Below are 21992 nucleotides of genomic sequence, written 5' to 3'. Positions count from 1 at the left end.
GGTTTTGGAAGCGCTCTAACCGTAATGTTTGATTGTTCTAGTAAGCCAAGTGTCAAGAGAAGCGTTAAGAATATATGTAAGCAATGAGTACAGAAGAAGGCTATGTCAGAGCTAATTAGTCACGATGGTCAAGAACTTCTAAGATATAAATTGCTGGAAATAAGTATTCAGTACTTACACATTCAGTGTGCACTGGATGTACAGCAAACAGCAAAGCAGCCAGAAGAGATGTCTTTGGAGCCAGGTTTAGTCTTCTTCCTTTATTAGTGAATTGCAATCCACCCAATAATATTGAGAACACATCAACCATCAACACTGAGATAGTACAATGCAGTATGATATTGATGACATGGAAACCAACTGGGTAGAAGCCTCCAGCAAAAAGATAATTAATTCTATATGCAAACAAAAGCATTAAGGTTAGGACTTACATGAATAGTTAGAGACATACTAACAGACAACCTAACCAACCCACAAACTAAGACTGTATTAGAAACACACAAAAGCTAAGGATAAAAAAAAAAACAAAAACCAACAAAGGCTGAAAAATATAAGCAAACCCTGGCATGCATAGTCTTACCACTTCATCACCACAGCAGTCTAGAAAGAAAATCCTGATCTTTACTTAAAGGTATTCATATGGGATACTATATTGAGAATACCTGTCCTCTTCAAAGACATATATTAATGCTGTCGTGTTAATCACACCTATGATAAGTTGGAACTGGCTTTTTGCTACCAACAGAACTTCAATGCTGCAATGCAATAACATTGCACCAACAAAAATCCCAGCCTACAGAGGGATATCTTGGGCTTAAGAGACACTGTGTCCACAAGCAACTTGATGAAATCATCTTAAATAAATTCAGTGTGGGAACTGATATGCACAGAAACTAAGATTTCTACTGGCATTCTAGCAGAAAAGCATTCTAGCATTTGGATTGATGATGTAGAAAGCAGCTGGGTACAATCCAGCATCAATCCAGAAAGTAGTCACGCGGCAAGTCTTAGTTGCTAATCTGTGAGACTGGTTAGAGACAAATGTCATGAGGTATCAGAACAAGAAAGAAGTTTAAGTTAAAAAAATTAACTCTAAGATCCAATCCAAGATACGAACTTTAAGGCAAAACAGAGAGGGTAAAGGGAGAAGCATGTTATTTTCTGTGTGCTTTTATAAGTAGGTGAGATACATAGAAACTTACAGCTTCAAATACTTCATTTGACCAGCTTGCATCTGGCTTAAATGAAATCTATTAAAAAATACCTAACTCATTATAAATGTGATACACATAAAAGTTAAACTTTGGGGAATTAAGAAAGCCAAGTTCTTGTTAAAATAGCATTTTATGGACCATCCCCATATGTTCATCTATATTTTCAGATATAGTAATGACTGTATCCCAGTTCTCTCTTTAAACTAACCAGGATATTACTGAAGGCAGAACGCATCACAGAGATCTTGAAAAGAAAGGGAAGCATGTGCTATTTAATGCACTGAAAGCTTTACTAGGTTTAAGACACTGACACATACCATTCAGTTGTACATTTTCCTCAATGGCAACATGTAGAAACCTCAACAGGACAGTGAAACCCATTATGCTAAAGCACTAACACTGAACTCAAGAGTCAAAGCTTTTGCTTCAGTTTGAGGAGGAATCTAAATGATTCCCCAATCTTAGTTTCCACTTTAGACTAGAAACAACTCTACAGCCAGTGCCAACTCCACATTCTGCAGTAGCTGGCCCCATATCTCAGAGTTGTTTGGGGAAAGTAAAGAAGTTTATGGCTCAGTTCTTAAGGATTCTCTGCATTACTGTGCACAGTTGCTACGTGGGGTTTTTCTGCCTTTTTTTTTTTTTTGTACAAGGATTTGGGCAAGCAGGAGACATGAGCTAAACACCTACAGAAGGACTCCTCTCAAACCATTAGTTGTCTGAGAAAACCAGCAAGTTAAATAGACAGGCAGACATCTTTTTCACTAGGACTCTCAAACATTCACTTGAAACAAAAATATCAAGGGGACAGAGACAGGAAAATTACTCAGTGTCCTCGTGGCAAAAGGCCACAGCAGATTGATGCTATTTACAAAAAAGAATGATCAGACAGTTCACTAGCAAAGCAAGGATCAGAAACTACAATAGTAGTACAAGTGGCACCAGGGCCAAGTGGAGGCAACATGCTTTTAGTTCTTTGACGACACACTGAACCACATTGCTCCTAATACCAAAGATGCAATCTCTGAAAAGTATATTGAAAAACACAATGTCAAAATAATGTGTACTTAGAAGAAGAAACAATTCGAAAATTAAAACCCAGTTTGAGATTAAGGTAGAGAGCAGAAAAATCAGTTTAAGGAAAGGCATTCCACTCCCCCCAGACATTTTGTCTCTCTTTTTCTTATTGCCTCCTCTCTAAAATCAACATGCCAATATGTGTTAAAAAAAAAAATTCAGACCTAGAGCAAAATTGCAAGTCTCACCTGAAAGTTAGGACAGTAAGTGGTCGATACGACTTATGACTGGTATTGCTGCTGAGTTTGCTACCCCAAAAGTCATGATGCCACAGGTCACCAAGTGGGGTTTCTGCCCTGAGGTCCTGAAATAAAACATCAGATTCTTAACATTTCTGTTTGACTCAAAGAAGCTATAACACTAATGAGTTCTAGATAATACAAGCTGATGTTGCCACAGACATATCAGGCATTTTGCTGCTCTGTACTGACATTTGACAAGGTACAGAAGTTCTCAATGAAGGTCAAGTTTTAGATGTGTGTCACACAATCACAGAATGGCTTGGGTCTGAGGGGACCTTAATGATCATCTAGTTCCAACCCCCCTGCCATAGGTAGGGTTGCCAACGGCTAGATCAGGCTGCCCAGGATCCCATCCAGCCTGGCCTTGAATGCCTCCAGAGATGGGGCATCTACAAGCTCTCTGGGCAACCTGTTCCAGCGCCTCAGAACCCTCTGAGTAAAAAATTTCTTCCAAACACCTAACTTAAACCTCCCCCCCTTTAGCTTAAAGCCATTCCCCCTTGTCCTGTCACATTCAGACAGTGTAAAAAGTCAGTCTCCTTCCTGCTTGTAAGCTCTGTACTTTCAAGTACTGGAAGGCCACAATGAGGTCTCCCCGAGCTTTCTCTTCTCCGAGCTAAACAAGCCTAAATCCCTCAACCTTTTTTCATAGAATAGGTGCTCCAGCAATTTGATCATCTTGGTGGCCCTCCTCTGGACCTGTTCCAATAGTGCTGAACCCTTCCTGTACCAGGTACCCCAGGCTTGGACACAGTACTCCAGATAGGGTATCACAAGGGCAGAGTACAGGGGGACAGTCACCTCCCTCTCCCTGCTGGCCATTCACTTTTTGTTGCAGCCCAGGATACTGTTGGCCTTCCGGGCTGCAGTCACACACTGCTGGCTCATGTCCAGCTTTTTATCCATCAAGATTCCCAATTTCTTCTCTGCAGGGCTCCTCTCAATGAGTTCTTCTCCCAGTCTGTATTTGTATCTGGGATTGCCTCAATCCAAGTTCAACAGCTTGCACTTGGCCTTGTTAAACCTCATTAGATTCTCGCCTGCCCACTTTTCAAGGAGGTCCAGGTCATCATAAAGGTCAAGAGGCGTTGATTCTTTAAGTAGGCATAACTACATGAAACTTAGAACAATGAGTATTTATGTCAGTTGATAATCTGGTCCAATATTTGAAACAGAATGCATACAAAAAAGAAAACCCTTTACCTAATAGTATTGTAAAATGTCTTTAATTTCATCTTGCTTTAAGGTTATCTTGCAGAAGAGGCCACTGCCACAAATAGCTATTTTTAAAACAGTGCAAGAAGGACAAGTATTAATGAAAACAAGAAAGCAAGGAGACCAAAGGTAGAAAACAATTAGTTCTTTCTGAAGCCTTACTTTTCTCAGAATACTATTCAATTAGCACTTTTAAAAACTTGTTAATACGTGAAGCTGAGAATTAAATTCTTCTGCATACTGCCCTATATGATTAATAGTGGAAGGTACAATGAACAAATGATGTTAGTTTCGGGTGGGGTCAGAGCCTAAAAAAACCCTCAAAACACTGCAAAGGACATATACGCTCTTTCCTTTTCTCTTAAAGCCATGTTGATAAAGAAAACAGCCAAGTAACCTAGACAATTGAGTGGAAAATATAGACTTTGGAAAGGAAAAAAATAAGGAAGCCATCTTTCTGAAGAGGTGGACTTTGTAGCATCCTCCTTAGTTCTTTGTGAGAGTAAGCTGCTGAACTCAATCCAATATGCCCATCTTCTACCCACCCTCTTCCTTCTACCCTCTCCTGCTTCCTGGTACAAATTCTAATAAGCAAATACACAGATTAAATACACTTAAGACAGAGCCTAAAAACAAAATTGTACTAGCTAATGAATACTTTTTATGTGAGTGATGATGTTGTTACATCTGCAAAAAAACCAAGTTACTCCCACCTTCTCTCTCTCCCTCTTTTTTTTTTTTTTAAACAGACCAAACAACCAATCCAAGCAACAGTAAGCAGATAAACCAGATTGCTAAACCCATGAAAGGTCTTTCAAAGCCTGAGGTCCTATGTCTTACTCATTTTACATCTCCATCTACTTACAAAGTTGACCCATTGTAATAACCTTGCTCATTACCTCCAGTTTCTTTCAAACACTGCTACTGTCTCACTTGCTTCTACACTAACTTGAAGGCCTACTGTGCTCTAAAGTACCTTCCATCTTAGCCTCAGTTGGCGTTTTTGGCCTGCCAGAAAGGCAACAGATAACATACCACTGCTAGTCCCAATATACAACCAAATGTATGGGCCATGCTGACTGGCTGCTGCTGAACTGAACTTGCAATAACTGAGTTTTTCTTGGTTCTCTAATACGTTCTGTTCTCTATCCATCAAAAAATTGTATCACTTGATCAAATTTGGCCAATATTAGTAAACCATTACAGAGAGATCTGAATAGGCTAGTTTGATGAGCTGGGGCCAATTGTACGAGGTTCAAAAAGACCAACTGCCAGCTTCTACACTTCAGTCAAAGAATCCCATGTAACACTACAGGCTTGGGGCAGAATGACTGGAAGGCTGTGTGAAGGAAAAGGATCTGGGGGTGCTAGCTAGTTAGCTGGCTGAACATGAGCCAGCAGTATGCCCAGGTGGCCAAAAGGGCCAATGGCATCATGCTTGTGTCAGAAATAATGTAATCAGCAGGACTAGGGAGATGGTCATCCCTCTGAACTCAGCACAAAGTGAGGCTGCACCACAAGTGCTGTGTTCAGATTGGCACTCCACGCTACAAGAAAGATATTGAGGTGCTGGAATGTGTTCAAAGTAGGGCAATTAAGCTGGTGAAGGGTCTGGAACACAAGGCTTATGAGCAGCAGCTGAGGGAGCTGGGATTGTTTAGTTTGGAGAAGAGGAGGCTCAGAGGAGACCTTATCACTCTCTACAGTGACCTGAAGGGAGACCACGGTGAGGTGAGGATTGTCCTCTTCTCCCAGGTAATTAGTGATAGGATGAGAGGTAACAGTCTCAGGATGCACTAGGTGATGTTCAGGTTGGGTATTAGGAAAAAATTCTTCTCCAAAAGAGTGGTCAGGCATTGGAATAGGCTGCCCAGGGAGGTGGTGGAGTCCCTGTCCCTGGAGGTGTTCAAGAAATGTGTAGATATGTCACTTAGATTTTAGTGGGTATGGTTGGACTTGATGATCTTAGAGGTCTTTTCCAGTCTGAAGGATTCTATGAATTAGGATGGGGAAGTAGGATAAAAATCTTGCAACAACATACTGTCAAATGAAGAGAAGCATTTTGAAATACGTTACTAACAAAAATGCAGAAAAGAGACTGCTAACAAGACAGTCTTTGAAGAGTCCTATACTGTGGATGTAAATTAAATCATTTTCAAGGAAAATCTGAAATCAAAACTCATGGGGAATCCCATTTGAATTTAAGAATTATTCCAGTGTGAAACTTCTTTACTCACTCACAGATATTTCTGTTGTAAAGAGATAAAGAAATTCATTTTTTTCTCCCAGGACTGCAATTTTGGCCTTCAGCATGTTCCATTCCCCCATGGCATGCACAAACTCTAAAGGTCATAATCTGACTCTCAAAGGAGTAAAGCTCATCATCAGCCCACTAAATCAATCAAGGTAGCCTGCTTTTACAGGGGCAAGTTGAGACTGGGTTGTACACCAACACATATTGAAGCCTTTGTGCTCTTCAACATGGATCTATTGGCAGGCATTGCAGCCCTCAGACTGCTGTCCCAAACAACAGTATTGTTCCTTACACGTGTTTGTCTAAGAAATGAACTATGAGAAAGACTCCTTTTTTTTTTAAAAAAAAAAAAAAAAAAAAGTACTACAATTTTAAAAGTACATCCCCTGTGTCACAGATAGCCTTCAATGATGGGAAGTATATTTGAGATGAGTGAAGTTATATTTCCCATTCCTCCAGAATCAGCCTTCTTTTGTCTTCAACAGGAATAATGCAGGTAAAGCTGAATACCTGGAATGATTTAGAGTTTAGATTACATCTCCTTATGACGCTGGAATTCTTAGATGCATGAACAAGATAAGTGACTAAGTTCTGTGAGAGAAAGTTGTTTGTGTCAATTATCTCACAGTGGACTTACTCTGAAAAAGGAGCCATTTGCTCTAAAAGTCACAATTGATAAAAAGTTACATATGATTTTCCCTATCAGAACTGAAAGTACAAATCAAAGAATCTCTAAACACTTGATTAGCAGCAGCCCACACAAAGCAGGGTTCAATTCTAGAAAAAAAAAAAAAAGGTCAGTTTTTCTATAAAAAGGCTTTTGGAAAAGACGCATTGTGTCTGAAGTCTACGAAGACAAAAATCATTGTTGAATACTAGTTAAATTGACAAGAAAGTGTCGAGGAAACAGCCTTGAACTCAATAAAATCCAACAACCGAATGTTCCACAGTATGGTAGGCATGGGGTCGACTAACAGTGTATCTTTTGTTTTAAATAAATAAAGAAATAAATAATTAGGAAACACTGGGTTGGGGGGGGGGGGGGGGGCAGGGCACGGGAGCTAGTACATTAAAAAAAAAAGTCTGTGTGGTACTCAAAAAGACACTGATAAAGTAACTCATTAAATCTACGAAATTATTTCACCTGTTGTCTCTCCTATTGAAAAAGCAGGAAATACGCAGTAGCTTTTAAAATGAATTCTGTCTTTTCTACATACTCTTCCTCCCAACTAAATGCTCACCATCTCCTCACTTTTCTTATGGATTTGGTGTATATACATTTGTACTTATCTAACCCCTGTGTTAAAATGGTACTGTTGACAAAATATCATTTCATTTCAACAGGATAATGTAAGATTTTGATATGAAAAGTAGAGTAAGCCTTACAGGTTTTTTTTTTTTTTTTTAATGTACAGACTAGATTTGAATTAATCTATTTAAGCAATTGGCTGAATTTCTCAGCACTGCCAACAGCTATAATCCTGGTGGAGGTTGTTGTGTTGCACAGATAAATAAAAACATTTCCGAAGTAAAAAGTGAAAAATTAGAAAAACTACAAGCATGGAAATTCTACAAGAACAAAACAACTTGCCTTGTTTCAACATCAGTCTTTTGTTTGTTCTTTCAGGAAATTAAAATATTATAATTGTGCCCCAAATAAAACTTTGCAGAATGAAACGTACCCAGGAGCTTTGTAATTTAAACTATAATGCCTTAAAAAAAACACAACAACACAAAAACAACAACAAAAAACCCCAAACCACTGTAGGATCTTAATTTGTTGACAGTATTCTCCTAGAAGCTTTGAGATTCATTTCCAATTTGATGGATACATCTTCTCCTCATACTTTTACAACTTGAGGCACGATGACGTATACAAGCCTAATACAAATTTGTCTGAGTAAAGAGTAGTACTGTGGGGTTCTAAAATGCACATTGCAGTAAGCTCCCTCTAAATTTTGTGCATCTTCGTTTTTAAGTATTTCAAGAATTACTCACTGCATGTATGATGGATTTTAAAAAGGGCATAAAAATATTCTGCCTCTATTTCCAAAACTACAGCTATCACAGGAACATTAACTGGGGAAAGAACACAGGAAAAATAAGCTTTCCTTGCTCCTTTAACATTTTTAATTACATAAACCACAGCTGAAGAACCCTGTAACCCTACAACTGGGTTAGTTATCTTGCAACCGAAGTGCATTCACCCATCACTCCAAGGAGTGAAAGAAAAAATCTATTTACTATCAAGAGATGTTGGAAACATCTGCTGCATACTCTCTCTCACTTAGAAATGAGCATAAGATAACACTTATAGGCAGTCTTGATGTACAGGTACCCTGTGAAGAAGTGTTACCAAACATCACATCCAAATTAGCTGCAACCCTAGATAATGCTGCCTTACATGACAAGCAGACGAAGTCCATCTGGCATGGCAGAAAGAAATCCCTTCACCTTGACCATATAGCAAGTCTTGTCAAGCAGAGCGTTTCAGTTGCGGAAGAATTAAAGGTGACACATTCAGAGGGAAAAAAACAACCCCTTTTAATTTGCTCACTCTTTTGTATTATTATGCATTAGAACCCAAGTCATGTTTTTCAAATAGCTTTAGGAATAAGATTTTATTCAGTTTTTCTGCAGAGCACGGCTGCACAGCTTGCCTGTCAACGATAAAGAAAGCTTACTTTAAAAAAAAAAAAAACCTCAAGAAAAATAAAGCTCAAAAAAAGAAGTGTCAGAAGGAAGTTTTCCGCTAGGATGAACATTCTAGGTCTCCTTAAACAAATGGTGGCCATAATTTCTTTCCTATTAACACTTAAGTCAAACGGGGAAAAAAAAAGAATAAAAAAAAAGAGACAAACCTTATTATTGATGATGGCTTCAGAATCATCAAACACAAAATCTCCATCATAGCTGTTAGCAAAACAGAGGAAGGAAACTAATGCCACAACGATCTTCGCCCAGCACGATGGAAGGAGGAACCATGATATGTCATGGTCCAGGTTAGGTTCTGTCTGTGCCATTCTGTGAAATCCTTGTTCCAAGTTGGGAGCTTCAGCATTATGCTGGTTGCAAATCTGAAAGAAATAGACACAGATGCTCAGTTACAGTAGCATTTCACTAAAAAAAAAATAATAAAATTAAAACGGAAGGTTGTTTTGGGAGAATGAAATTTTACACAATCTAACACCTTTGTTTCAGAGTGTTTGATAATTACTGGAACATACCTAAACTTAACTTTGTATTTAATTTTGGAAGAAAGACACAGTTTCTCATGGTCTATGCACAGAGATAAAAGCCAAGACATTCTTAGATTCCAAGTCAAAGCTCTGGCACAGACAAATTCTAAAATCTTGAGCAAGACACTTTTGATTTTGTTTCTTACTACTCCTTCCAAGTGTAACAACCTGGGGCATCACAGGGAGCGTGAAGCATTTATAAAGTCCCCATGAGAACGATAAACATTACAATTTCCTTATAGAGAGCGAGGAGTACAGAAACATGAGCAACTGCAGAAAGAACTGAACTCAGCCCTGGTTAATTGAATGGAAGGATCTAGCCTTTCAGATGGCCCATACTGCGAATTCATGCAAATGTCACAGATAGCTGCTAATGGACTGGGCCTAAATCTCTACAACTCAAACCACGAGTCTACAAGGATCGTACAATTAAGACTCGGAGTGTTGTTCACTAGGTCATTCTGCACATCTCGGGCACAGCATAGGCTTAATTCCACCTGCTGTCTTCATAGGCATACAGCTGCTGAGGCAAATGGAAAGGCCACACAATCGCACAGCACTGGCGGTTTCCCCATGAGCCATCTTCGCTCAGCAGGGTCCCTCCTGATGCCCCAAAACCCGACTCTGCCCGGACAGAGGCTCTGCCTCCACTTCTCCGGCGCTCCCACAGCACAATGAGCGCTGCTACAACCGAGCGCCGCCACAAACGGGAGCGGGAAGCCTACAGACGGAAAGCTATAGCAAAAGCCGGGCAGCGTATGAAGTTTGTAACTCCAAACGCGAGAGGCACACGCAGGAGCTCAGTCTCAGCGTTCTGCTGGCCGGACTCCGGCCCCGCGCTCCCAGCCGCAGCACAACGCCGGGCACGGCCGCTGGCCGCCCAGCGGCCCTTTCTCGTTCCGAGGACCCCGCGGCAGCGCTCCTCGGCTCACGGGAACGCGGGGCCGCGCCACCTGAGGGAGAGCGCAGCCCCCCGGCCAGGCACGAAGCGCTCCAGCTCCTCAGCATTCCCCTCGCCCAGAAAGTTTCCCTGCTCTGTTTACCAGCTCCGCGCACGCCGCCTGCAGAGGCTCCCCCGGCGCGCCCCGCCGCCACCGGACTCACGGGCGCTCCGAGCGGCGGGGGGGGAAGGAGGAGGAGAAGGAGACGAGGGGCACAGCCCCCCCGGGCAGGACCCCGCGGCGGGAGGCAGCGGGGCGGGGAAGTTCGGCGGCGGCCCTGCCCCGCTCGCGGCTCCGCTTTTGTGCAGGGGGTGCCCCCCCCCGCCACCCCGTCCGGAGCAGCTCCGAGCCCCGCCGACACCCCGCTGCTCGCCGGGGGGGGGGTCTAGGGGGGCCGCGCGCGGCGTTACCTGCGAGGAGAAGGAGCCCGCGCGGCATCTCCCCGCCGGGTGCGAAACTCTCCGGCCGGCGAGCCCCAGCCGGAGCGGCCGCCGGGGGAGGGGCCGCCGCTTCGCCTCCGGGAAACATCCCCGCAGCCCATTGGCCGCGCCACCGCCCCACCCCTCCTTCTCCCCGCCCCCTCTCCCCGCCCATTGGCGGCGCGGCGTGACGCGCGGCGGGCCGGGCTGAGCCGGGGGAGCGGAGCGGGCAGAGCGCTCGGGGCTGTGAGTGGGGTCGGGGTGAGGGCCTCGGCGTGTGCCCCTCGCCCTCAGCAAGGCGCGGCAAACCTGTTCTGGGTGCCGTGTCCGCTCGCTGAGGGCCCGTCGGGCTGTTGGGGTGGGGGGAGGAGGTCCCGCTGAGCTCACGCCGTAAGGAAGCCGGAGAAAAAGGCTTTATTGGCTGCGCTTTGTTCGAGCACGTCGTGTGAGAAAGTGTGATGAAGTACTGAGGTACGCGACCAAACGTTAGGCGGAAGCTTTCCTAAAAACAATAAAATCTTAATATTCTGGAGTAGGATGAGAAACGCTGGCTGAGAGCCAGGCAGAGGCGTATAATTTGCAGCGGAGTTTTTGAGATAGTTGCACGATCAAGTGTCAAATTAACAAGGTTATTTTCCAGCTCTTTCGAGGCTTTATCTCCCGGGTGGAAACGCTGCTCTGGAAGGGCTGCAGCGGCTGTCACCCATAATCGGCCGCTTTACACCTGCTGTCAAATATCTGCTGCTGCCACGCGAGCAGCTCAGCTGCCTGGGAGGCAGCAGCTGAACCAGCACAATTTCCAGGCTGGTATGTTATTAAAGTATACATGAAATCCTCACTTTTAAGACGCTAGTCTGTAACACAGGCTTCTTCCGTAGCTACCACGAAGCATCTGAGGCGCTTCTGGATGCAGAAGTGGTAGAAAATTGGCAGCCGGCCGTTGCAAAGCATGTTGTTCGCCAGTCAGAGCTCGCAGAAACTTCTGGTGCCTTTGTCACTAAAGCTTAAATAAATATATAACAACTATGAGCTGCCAAACAGCAAAGCGTGCCGTGCAGTTGAAAAAGATCTTGTCCGCTCTGCCCTTATCCTTGACCTTAGTGGCACAGGTGGATGCATTCTGTAAGCTTTGTATCTCGTCATTTAATCATCAGTTAGAAACAAAATGGCAGATGGACGTCTTGATGTCTTTTTGGTTGGGCTGCCTTATGAATTCAAGAGAAAATGTGAGATAATCTCTAACAGTAAGCCTTCTAAGTTTTCTACTCCTAAAATCAAAAGCAGTGAGATTGATATCACTACCAAAAACAGCTGGTTTGCCACACTGCATTAGCCACGATAAGGAAGTACTGGTTCCTCAGTGTCACATTTCCTTACTGATCCAACTTAAAACCACCAAACTAATGCATAGAAAATATTAGCAATTTAAAATCTTGTCAACTGTCTTCCCAGTTTTTCCAGATCCAGCAATCTTGTTGAGACGACAGTATTTATTCGCATTTTAAATCACTAGCCTTTACGAATGGAAAGACCCCTATTTGGAAGAGAGGAGGCCAACTGAGAAAAAATATATATATCTTCACTTAGGATACTAAACAAAATACACATGAATATCATATAATTATTCTTCTATTTTCTATAAATTCCAGTGAACTACATTTCAGTTCATGCTTAAACTTGCACATCTGTAGGAACTGCTTTTAGTTTAAGCATGTGCAGATATATGCAGGATTCTGTGAATCAAGGTTGAGGCTTACCTCACTGGACTGACTATGACAATTGCTAGACCTACATCAGTCGAGTCACTTTCACATCTCTACGTTACATTTTGTTTGCAGAGGCTCTGACATTTTCATGTTTGCTGATGTACTAATGGCCCATTCACATCAGATACTCATCTTACTAGCTCCTTTGCTCACATTTCTTACACATCCGCACATCCCTAATCTATATTTTATAACTGGAACTTCATTTGCTCAGTGTAAGTCTGCTGATATCATCAGTTCTGGGGAAATTTATCTAATCTACACAGCCAGGTTAACAGATGATATAAATCACCTCATCACCTCATGTCAGTACAATACTGATTAACATTTCCTTATGGCGTTGACAACACATGCAGAAGTCCTTCCTTCCCTTTTGTAACTTTGATTTTGAAATAGATCTATTTGTTAATTTTTTAATTATTTTACTCTTTTTATTACCTTCCTTTTCCGTCTGAAGAGTACCTGTTCCCTAGTTCCCTCAAAATCACATTTAAATCAGCTACAGTTGCATAATTTATCTCCAGTCTGTTTCTCTGGAGAATTTATAACAGTTCATTTTAAAACAGTTCCTGAAGACAACACTTTTTTTTTTTTTTTTTTAATATGCATTTTGGAAGGTATATGTCTGAAGTGAGTATCTCTCTACTTGGACTGCAGTTTTCTCAGTATGGTACATTGATCTACCTAAGTGGCAACTGCATCCTTATTTTTAGAAGCCTGCCATTGCAGATTTGCACAAAGGCCAATCTTCCTTTTGTAAGAAAGGAATGTGCAAGAGACATATTTCAAAGGATCAGCATTTGCAAGTATTGCAGTGACTTTGCAGATGAGAATAAAATGTCAGTCACTCTGGAAATGAGGGATTCAGCCAAAATATTTCAGAAGCCTTAAAAGAATGTCAGTCTTTACCGTAGCTGTTTTTAAAAAGCTGCATCTTCATTGCTGCAAAATCCATCTTCACGGGATTTTGCCTTCATAAATGTGGGTGTGGCCACTGAGCACAGTTGCTCTTAACTGGAGATAATCTACTCCTGAATGGTTGGGACATGCACAAATGTTATATGCAAATGTGCTAGCTGTTTCTTAAATGTAATTTAATGATCTCTTCCTCTAGAAAACTTGTGTCTCATGTATTTATTATGCTACAAGGCATTTTAAGTAGCAGAAAGTCTTAGGTAGCTTATTTTGCATGTTATATAATTATAGAGATAGGTGGATGTGTATGTGTATACTTGTTTAACTGTAAATGGTAAAAACAAAACACAAATGAAGCAGAAGTTACAAGATCGTTGCAAGAGGTATGGGGTGAATGCAGGCTTGTTTTACAGGAATTTGTCTCGTATTCGTACACCTCCTTGCTTTAGTAACTGCAGTTCCCGTCGTGCCCCATGTCAGTCATCTTCATTAATATCCTTCTCTATTCCTCACTTTGCTTTCTTGCTTGCCACTTGTTCCAGATTCAGTTTATTCTGCCACTAACCAGAGCTATGAATATGCTCACTAATGAATGTTCTGCCCAGACTTCTTGGCTACCCAGCCACCACACAGAAAGCATAGTAGTCGGATCTCTTTGTGAAAGTGTCTGTCAGGTTGCTACCCTTTACACAGCCATTACAATTTTTATAAAACATGTAAGAACTCTACATCCTCAAGTTGGTGCTCCTGTACTTTGCTAAATCTGTGGGCCAAAAGTTTTCAGAAGAGGACTGACAAGCAAAATCCCATCATTTTTTTTTCCTTAGAAGAAAGGCGTCCAGTCAAGTGTTAGACACTTCAGCCCTGCTGCTGTAGAAATATCCTTGCTCAGTGGATGAGAATGGGCAGATCTGTTGAATCATAGAACAGAATCATAGAAGTGCTCAGGTTGGAAAGGACCTTCAAGATCATCAAGCTCAACCGCACTCTAACCATACTACCCTAACTCTAACAACCCACCACTAAATCATGTCCCTGAGCACCACATCCAAATGGTTTTTAAACACATTCAGAGATGGTGACTCAAGCACCTCCCTGGGGAGCCTGTTCCAGTGCTTAACAACCCTTTCTGGAAAGAAGTTTTTTTTTCCTGATATCCAATCTAAACCTCCCCTGGCACAACTTGAAGCCATTTCCCCTTGTCCTGTCACCTGTCACCAGTGAGAAGAGACCAGCCCTGCTCTCACCGCAATCACCTTTCAGGTATTTGAAGAGAGCAATAAGGTCTCCCCTCAGCCTCCTCTTCCCCAGACTAAACAGCCCCAGTTCCTTTAGTCTCTCCTCGTAGGGCATTTCTCCGAGCCCTTCCCCAGCCTTGTTGCCCTTCTTTGGACCTGCTCCAGCACCTCCATGTCCTTTCTGTACTGAGGCGCCCAAAACTGAACACAGTACTTGAGGTGGGGCCTCACCAGTGCTGAGTCCAGGGGCAGGATGACTTCCGTAGTCCTGCTCACCACACCATTCCTGATCCAAGCCAGGATGCCATTGGCCTTCTTGGCCACCTGGGCACACTGCTGGCTCATATTCAGCCGACTGTCCATCAGTACACCAAGGTCCCTTTGGTGAAGCGGAAGACATTGAAGACTTATTGCTAAAACCATGTAATGTTTAGGGTGGATTTGAAAGATTGTGGCTCAGAGCCTTGCATTAAAATGTATATTTAATCATGTGTTATTCTTTCCCCACATATAGAGTTAACAAACATTTTTTTAAAAAAAGTAGTTGTTAATCCTGGAAGAGAACTGTGCTCAGCTCTAGGTGAGGTTGTGAAATATGTTCTTGTCAGTATAAAATGGCAATGTTGTAGCAGGTCAAAAACTTGTGAATAACAAAGATTCTGCCACTCTATTGCTCTCTGCAGCATAAGAATCTGCAGTTCGTCAGAAATAATAAAAAAGATATACTTTAGCTTCTAAAGGAAAAATAGACAACTGTATATTGATAATCAACCAATGTACCAGTGTAGTTACATCAGCTCGTTCAGTGTTAAGCCTTGAGCTACTTCACTCTTTGCATCTGCCTAGACTTTTGTCATGTTAGAGAAAATACAAGGTTTTCACTTCACTGGGATACATTTTTCCCCCTCCACTCTCTCTGTGCCAGACATGGAAATAAAAGTAACTGTCAATGCTTGACACAAAGAAGCAGAAGATAAAAAACACAATTTAAATGGAAAGTGGAACTCTTAAATCACTTTCAAAGGTACTCAAATTTCATTTCTAAAATTATTTCAAGCTGGATTTCAAGCTATTTTCAATCCTGGAAACCTAGTAAGGCTGATTGTATGTGCTAGCATTAAATGATTTAAGAATACTTCTAAGCTTTACAATTAAAAAAAAAATAGTATTGTCCTAACCAAAGTCTGTACAAGCATTTCTGTTCTGTCAGAAACAATTTGTAATTCATCATTTTTACCTTCCAATTTAATACTATTTTATCTACATTTATATAAATATGTAAATGTTTATACACACATATAAGTAGGTGCTTTTAAAGACCTCTGTCTGTCTTACGGTTAAATTGATCGGAACCTTACTGTATACTACACAAAGCTGTACTGCAATACATTAAAAGATTAGGGAAATAATAACGTAGTGGGAAAACAAAAAGCATTTAAAATAGATTTTCTTGAAAAGCATTTGCAACTATGATCGGAGAACCAAGACGTTTATTTGCCTTTCAATTTATCACATAATTTTAACAAATTGGATCTTCTTTTTGCACTCACATAGTTATAGTCATTTGCCTAAGTGAAATATGAGTGCTGAATATGGTAAGTAAGTCAGAGGATGATATTTTGTACCGAGTGATATAAAATTATGATATGAGATACAATAACACAATGAGTTGGGGTCTGTACCTTTTTCAGTGTAACGGTTCCCTTTCCAACTATATTTAGCATTTCAGCTACAGGTCCAGCCTTGTCTTTTATTCCTTTTCACAGACCTACTTATCTAACAATGGGTTCCATGAAATCTTGAAAGTTCGACCACATGTAAAGAACGCCATGACCAAGACCTATATATAAAATGTAGGTGCAAAAAATGATCTTTAAAGCCAGCCCTAAAAATGATGAGAGACCTCTTGGGAAATCTACACAATGAAGCGCTGTATAATATAATGAAGAACAGGGAGATCTGAAAAGAGATGAATCCTGTTCATAATTCATAAATCAAAATCTAAATTAAAAGACCCTAAAGCTGTATTAGTGTTTGAGGCAAAGCTGTTGAGCATCATCATGTAACCAGTGGACGTTAGACAACATCAGACTACAGATCAAGACATCAGACAGCAATAATGCCATCAAATGCAGAAATATTTTTAAACTTTTCTTGTTTCTTCTATTTGTGAAATGAAGCTGGCATTCTTAACTAAAATCATTTTGTTTCACAAACAGGTATGGCTGTAAGGCATGACATCAGATATTGATGCCTAAGTTTTAGTATGCACCCAGGAAAGCACTGAGAAATTTAAGATGTATGAGTTATTGTGGAGTGAGCTAGAGTGGCTACTTCTAGACAATTTCTAGCTGCAATTTGTAAATAACATTTTACTTTCATTTCTTGCACGAGGGGGTGGTGAGTAATAAGACTTTAAGAAGAAATAGTGAAATAGTTCCTTCTTTGCTTCCTTCCTTCTCTTTTATTTTCTCTTCTCTTAGAGTGGCAAAAGAGAGCTTCTCACTGTGTTGGTGGAGAAAGTGAGGAATGGTGAGATAAAGTTGCTTATCCATGGCTGCACAGGAATTAAACATCAAGAGCAAGAAACAGAAATCTACAGAGCTGATCAGTATGCGGCATTTTCCTTCCCGTGAGGAATTCTGAGGTCTTGGAAAAACTTCCCCCGCCTGTCCAGGAGAACTCTATTTCAGGAGAAACGAGACTGAATTTTTCAGCAAACCAGCTAACATCTGGAAGGCTTTTCAACCGCTGTGAAGTAGAATTGGTGTGAACACTTTGGGCAGTCTGCCATAGTCTCTGAATGCTGTGGTTCTCTCTGGCTGCCTGACTAGGGAGGAAAAGATAGTTCTCATCTCTCTCCCCACTCTGACTTCTGTTCTGTGGTTCTTGGCCTGGAAGATATTTGCCCATTATTTTGATTGTTTCCTGTGGGGAAATTATTCAGAAAGGTATTTCACGACCAGCTTTAGCCAATGCATGTGGCTCCTAAAAGAGCCCCTTATGCAGAAGTCAGTCTGAAAGATATTTGGTCTGCTGAGTGCATAGCTTTGTACAGAGCCTACTACATATTTTTTTTTTTCTTTTGCTGCCTACTGGGCCCTAACTCATATTTCTTTTCTGGTAAGGTAGGGTCTGTGGATAAGATTCCTGTTGTGACTGACATTGTACAATGATGTAGGAAAGATGGAATCTCTGCTCAAAGAGATTATTTTCATCCTCAAATTTTGCCACATTTAAACTAATAGAGCAGCATTTGTTTAACAGACCCTGTAAGGAGTAAGGCAGGACCATCCTTACATCAGTGTTGTTCTTCTGCATGGACATGAAAAAACCATTTATGTGCCCTTCTGCTCCGATACTGCTATAGAGCTCATTAAATCTCCTTCTTGCAAGGAAGGCCTGAGGGTTATTAATTACTCAGTTTTTCCATGTATAAGATGGGCAGAAAGCTACTAATCTGTTGACAAGTCTGCAGGAAGCTGTCCAACTGTGAAATGATACTGAAAATTTCATTTTCCTCAGAGATATTGTCATCTCCTCATTTTTTTTTCTAAATATGTTAGGAAGGCACTTCTCATTACCATGGAGACTAATATTTTATTGTAAAGATTGTAATTGCAAGCAAGTTTCAAGGTTGCAAGCACATTTTCCAGAAATCAGGTCAATTGATGAAGTACCTGCACTCACTGTCAACTGCTGCAGTGCACATCACTTTTATTCTGAGTCTTATTTACATTCCAAGCCCCAGGGCTCAGCTGCCAGCAAATCAATTGTGGAATTGTTGGGCTGTGATAGATTCTACAACAGGATAATAAAGGGAAAATAACTTCACTGAAGGGTAAACTTGCTTGCATCTACCCCAGGGTACGGCAGAACAGCGTGCAAGTGGTGACAGCAGAAGAGTTGGTGCCCCACAGGATCATATGTTAGCTTACCCATAGCAAGTTCTTCTTGTATCTGAAGCAAAAGATAGATGGCTCAGTGCATTACAAATCAAGATCTGCGGAATAATAATCATCACTTGCAATTATTCAGTTAGATTAACTTCAGAGGAAAGAGAAAAAAAAAATGTTACTACCATTCTTTTCTTTCATACTCTTTTTTTTTTTTTAAACATCAAAGATAGTTTAATTAATGTTAAAAAAAAAGACAAAAAGACAAGAAGAAGGAAAAAGAAATAACTTCAGCTTGCAGGCTCAAAGTAAAAATATGAGAAAATACACTCTAGTCCCACTCCCTGCGGTAAATATAGAGAGATTTTCAGTGAGGTTGTCCCTTTGAACCTGCTGTAGAAACCTTCAGGCAGAATACGTAGACATAAGAGATTCCTTGACTGCATCTTGGGGAAAGGACATTTCTACTAATTTCTTTTGTATTTACTCCTTTCCAAGCAAGTAAAAAACTTAAAGGATATTTCTCACAGATAGAGCGGCCTCCATGTTCTACCATAGTCTGGGCATCATAAGTTGTTTTTAGTAGAGATATAAGTAGCTTTAAAGAACCCTTGACCATCAATGTGCTTTTTAAGCATATATATGCTTTTTCTTTATCTTCTGAGGTCTCATTTCTGACAGGCGCCAAGTGCATTACTGTCTACTGACTGCATTGGTAACAACTGTATAAAAGAAAATCAACATTTCAGTAAGGAAGATCAGAACTGTAGCCCTAGCTAGTATCTACAGACATTCATGTTATCTTCTAAAGCATTTTTATTTTCCCCAAATGCAGTTGGTTTTGAAAACATTTTCCAAGATATCAGCTGTCTGTGTGAAAGTTTGCTGTATTTCACAGGATCAAGCCTTGGTAATGCCACGTCCCTGAGCTCAAATGTAAACTGTCTGGTGTGTCAAAAGGATGCAATCCTAGACTTCTTGGTTAAATTATCTCTTGGTATAAAACAATAGAGAGATGTCTGAAAATATGGCTGTGCAGCATTAATGAACAAACAATTCTGAAGGAGCAAATTAACCTGAAAAGAGTTTAAAAGGCTATCATGATGCTCACTAACAACAGAAATAAATTCAGAGAAAGTGTTTGATTGATAAAAGACTGCTAAACCTGTTTGAAATATACGAAAAATATTAACACAGTTGTTCAGCTTTATGACTCTTCCTAAATTCTGGGTTTAGTGAGAACTGATAATGGAACTCCAAATCGTGTATATATATATTTAAAATATATAAACAGTAAAATATATAAATAGTGTATTTTATTTTCATATCGTATCTGAAATCCTAGGCGGTAGTCAACAAATGGTATACTGAAATACGAATGAGAATGACATCTCCTCTATTTAGCAGAATGGAAAGGGAAAAAGTACAAGGTAAGAATTAAAAATTAAGACCTAAGGCAATAATTACAACGGACAATAATTGCAATTATATTATCCCAGGATGTTCTCTAGTATGAATTTTTAAATATTTGCTTTAGTGCAGTTATGGCTCCCTAAATATAAGGCAGAAGATTAATAGCTCTCAACTGCAATAACAGCTTTTTTTTTTGGTGCATATCACTTATGCTCATGCCATTGTTTTTACAATTCCTTTATGAACCATTGTTTTGTACTTAGGTTCACCAAATCTTGTTCTGGAATGCTGCATCATAGTCAGTTCCAAATCCTTTAAATATTAAGCTGAAGTCTGATCATACAAGATAAAATTTGTTTAAAAATACTTATCCATCCTGGAAAGGAAAACGAACAACTTTGAGAAAAAAAATTCTAAAATCATCTTTAGAATGCTGCACGACATGATTCTCCTGGATGATAGATAGAAAAAGATTGCTAAGGCTGTATAGGGTCAAAACATATCAATATAGTTATGCCAGTGTTTTCCCATGCTCTTGTACACTCAATAATGTTGAAAAAGGGGTTTCCTTTTCTTGTGCAACGAACCTGGCAACATTCACATGCACTAACTTTGCACAGCATTACGTCAACCAAAAGATAAGCAGTAAACTCTCCGATCTCAGCTTCATTTTTATCAGTACAGCATTACTCCTTGAAAATTACGATCTTGATTGTATAATGAGAAATGAAAAAAGAAACATGTAGGAAAGGTTGTCATAATGCCTATCTTTCCTTTTGCTCCCTATATAGAGACTAATGGAACTACATTTATTAGGCTTCTAGAATTATGTGCCAGTTAATCATTCTAGGCTCTTCTCAAGGCTCTCACTGTCACCTCACACAAGTTTTGGTTCAAGGAAAATCTAGAGCATCCAAACTTCCAGTGTCTTTAGGTGTGTACACCAACTACATCTTTGTTGTTGAAGATTCTCAGGTTTTGGAAGCAGGAGACCTTGCTTTTGTCTATTAAAAACTGTAGTGGATATTATGTGACTGCATTTTTTTTTTTTTTTTGTTCCTAAACAACTAAAATCCTAATTTCTGTAAATTAATTCAGTATTGTTTTACAGTGTGTGTTGCTAGCAATTAAGTCATAAGTTAGCAAGAAAAGAAGTATTCTTGTATGAGGTCCCTAAGGGCCACTTAAGCTGGTGATGGTATGTACTCACTGGAGAAAGACTATCAAGGTCAATTGGAATACTTGAGAAAATCCTTATCAGATTGAATGAGGATGAGTAAGGAATATGTGCTCAGATTTGGGAGATTTAAGCAGTATTTAAATATACTATTTAAATGCAGATTTACCGTCTTCCTTTTATCCCTTAAAGGTAATTACCGCTCTGATGTGAGTATGCCATAGAGAAGGGTGACAATTACCATTTTTTTATAAGCTTGTTGCTATAAGGTTTATTTGAAAACACCTCTTGGATTTTGTGCTTAGGGACTACAGGAAAGATAAAACAACTGATAATGAAAACAATGTTCCAGTTGCTGAATCCAGCTTTCTATTTTCTGCATCAGGTTTATTGTTCTGACTCAGCCCCATGTTACTCAAGCAAAATCCCAGATCAGTAAAGATCACGCACATAAAAATAACATTGGAAAATAATCACAATTTGTTGGTACGGAGATATATTAATGCATGGCACGAACAGAGTAATCCTTACCTGTACCTCTTCCACAATGCTGAGAAAAAGTGGAGAGAGCACAGCTTATCAGAGTGGAACAGTACTCCAGGTGTGTAATTTACAGCAAGCAGTTCAGAGTGCTTAAAAGGAAAAGCAGGTGACAGCAGATGATGTTTAAATGTGTATGTCCATATATATAGACATATTTATACACACACTTGCACACACATGTATACATGTTTATATATCTATGTACTTAAATAAAGGAGCGAGGGACTGTAATGATTGCTCAAAATATGATCTCTGGAAACATCTTGAAGAGGAATAAAAGCAGTGTTTTAACCGTCTCTTGATAACTAAATTATGTTTGAGCATTGACCTTGTTGTTTTTTTTTTCTGCAGTATTCATATCATGTATTGCAGTTTTTGTGGCTTTGACATTTAGACATCAGAGATTCTAAGCTTGTTCTTCATTGCAAGAGTGTAGTTCTGTG

The 21992-nt window shown here is 40.3% G+C and overlaps 2 protein-coding genes and 1 long non-coding RNA gene across 5 annotated transcripts in view; 2 read left to right on the top strand and 1 right to left on the bottom strand.

Annotated features, from left to right (window-relative positions):
- TMTC4 (transmembrane and tetratricopeptide repeat containing 4) overlaps positions 1 to 10727 on the bottom strand; it is a 57545-nt gene extending 46818 nt beyond the window's left edge. For 2 of the 3 annotated variants that reach the window (XM_021415989.1, XM_021416006.1), the window contains exons 1-4: positions 10593 to 10727; positions 8864 to 9079; positions 2480 to 2595; positions 179 to 395 (exon numbers count right to left, since the gene is read on the bottom strand). In XM_021415989.1, coding sequence (XP_021271664.1) covers positions 179 to 395; positions 2480 to 2595; positions 8864 to 9025 — 495 coding nt within the window. In that variant the 5' untranslated portion in view covers positions 9026 to 9079; positions 10593 to 10727. Of the gene's footprint in view, positions 1 to 178; positions 396 to 2479; positions 2596 to 8863; positions 9080 to 10284; positions 10414 to 10592 lie in introns of those variants that run through there. The other variant, XM_021415999.1, reaches the window with a different exon arrangement.
- On the top strand, positions 9916 to 10812 carry LOC110401206 (basic proline-rich protein-like). The gene has a single exon (XM_021402074.1). It carries the CDS (start codon positions 9916 to 9918, stop codon positions 10810 to 10812), a length of 897 nt encoding a protein of 298 aa, XP_021257749.1.
- LOC110407834 lies at positions 10821 to 17915 on the top strand. The gene is made up of 2 exons (XR_002444052.1): positions 10821 to 11072; positions 17004 to 17915. It is a non-coding gene; the product is annotated as an uncharacterized LOC110407834 (long non-coding RNA).

The sequence above is a fragment of the Numida meleagris genome, chromosome 1 (genome assembly GCF_002078875.1).
Source record: "Numida meleagris isolate 19003 breed g44 Domestic line chromosome 1, NumMel1.0, whole genome shotgun sequence".
Classification (NCBI taxonomy): domain Eukaryota; kingdom Metazoa; phylum Chordata; class Aves; order Galliformes; family Numididae; genus Numida; species Numida meleagris.
The sequence above is the reverse complement of the archived record's forward strand: the minus strand, read 5'-3'. Positions and strand labels throughout refer to the sequence as shown.

Coding starts and splice junctions, on each gene's coding strand:
- LOC110401206 (XM_021402074.1), top strand. CDS start 9,916: ATGAGCGCTGCTACAACCGAGCGCCGCCACAAACGGGAGCGGGAAGCC.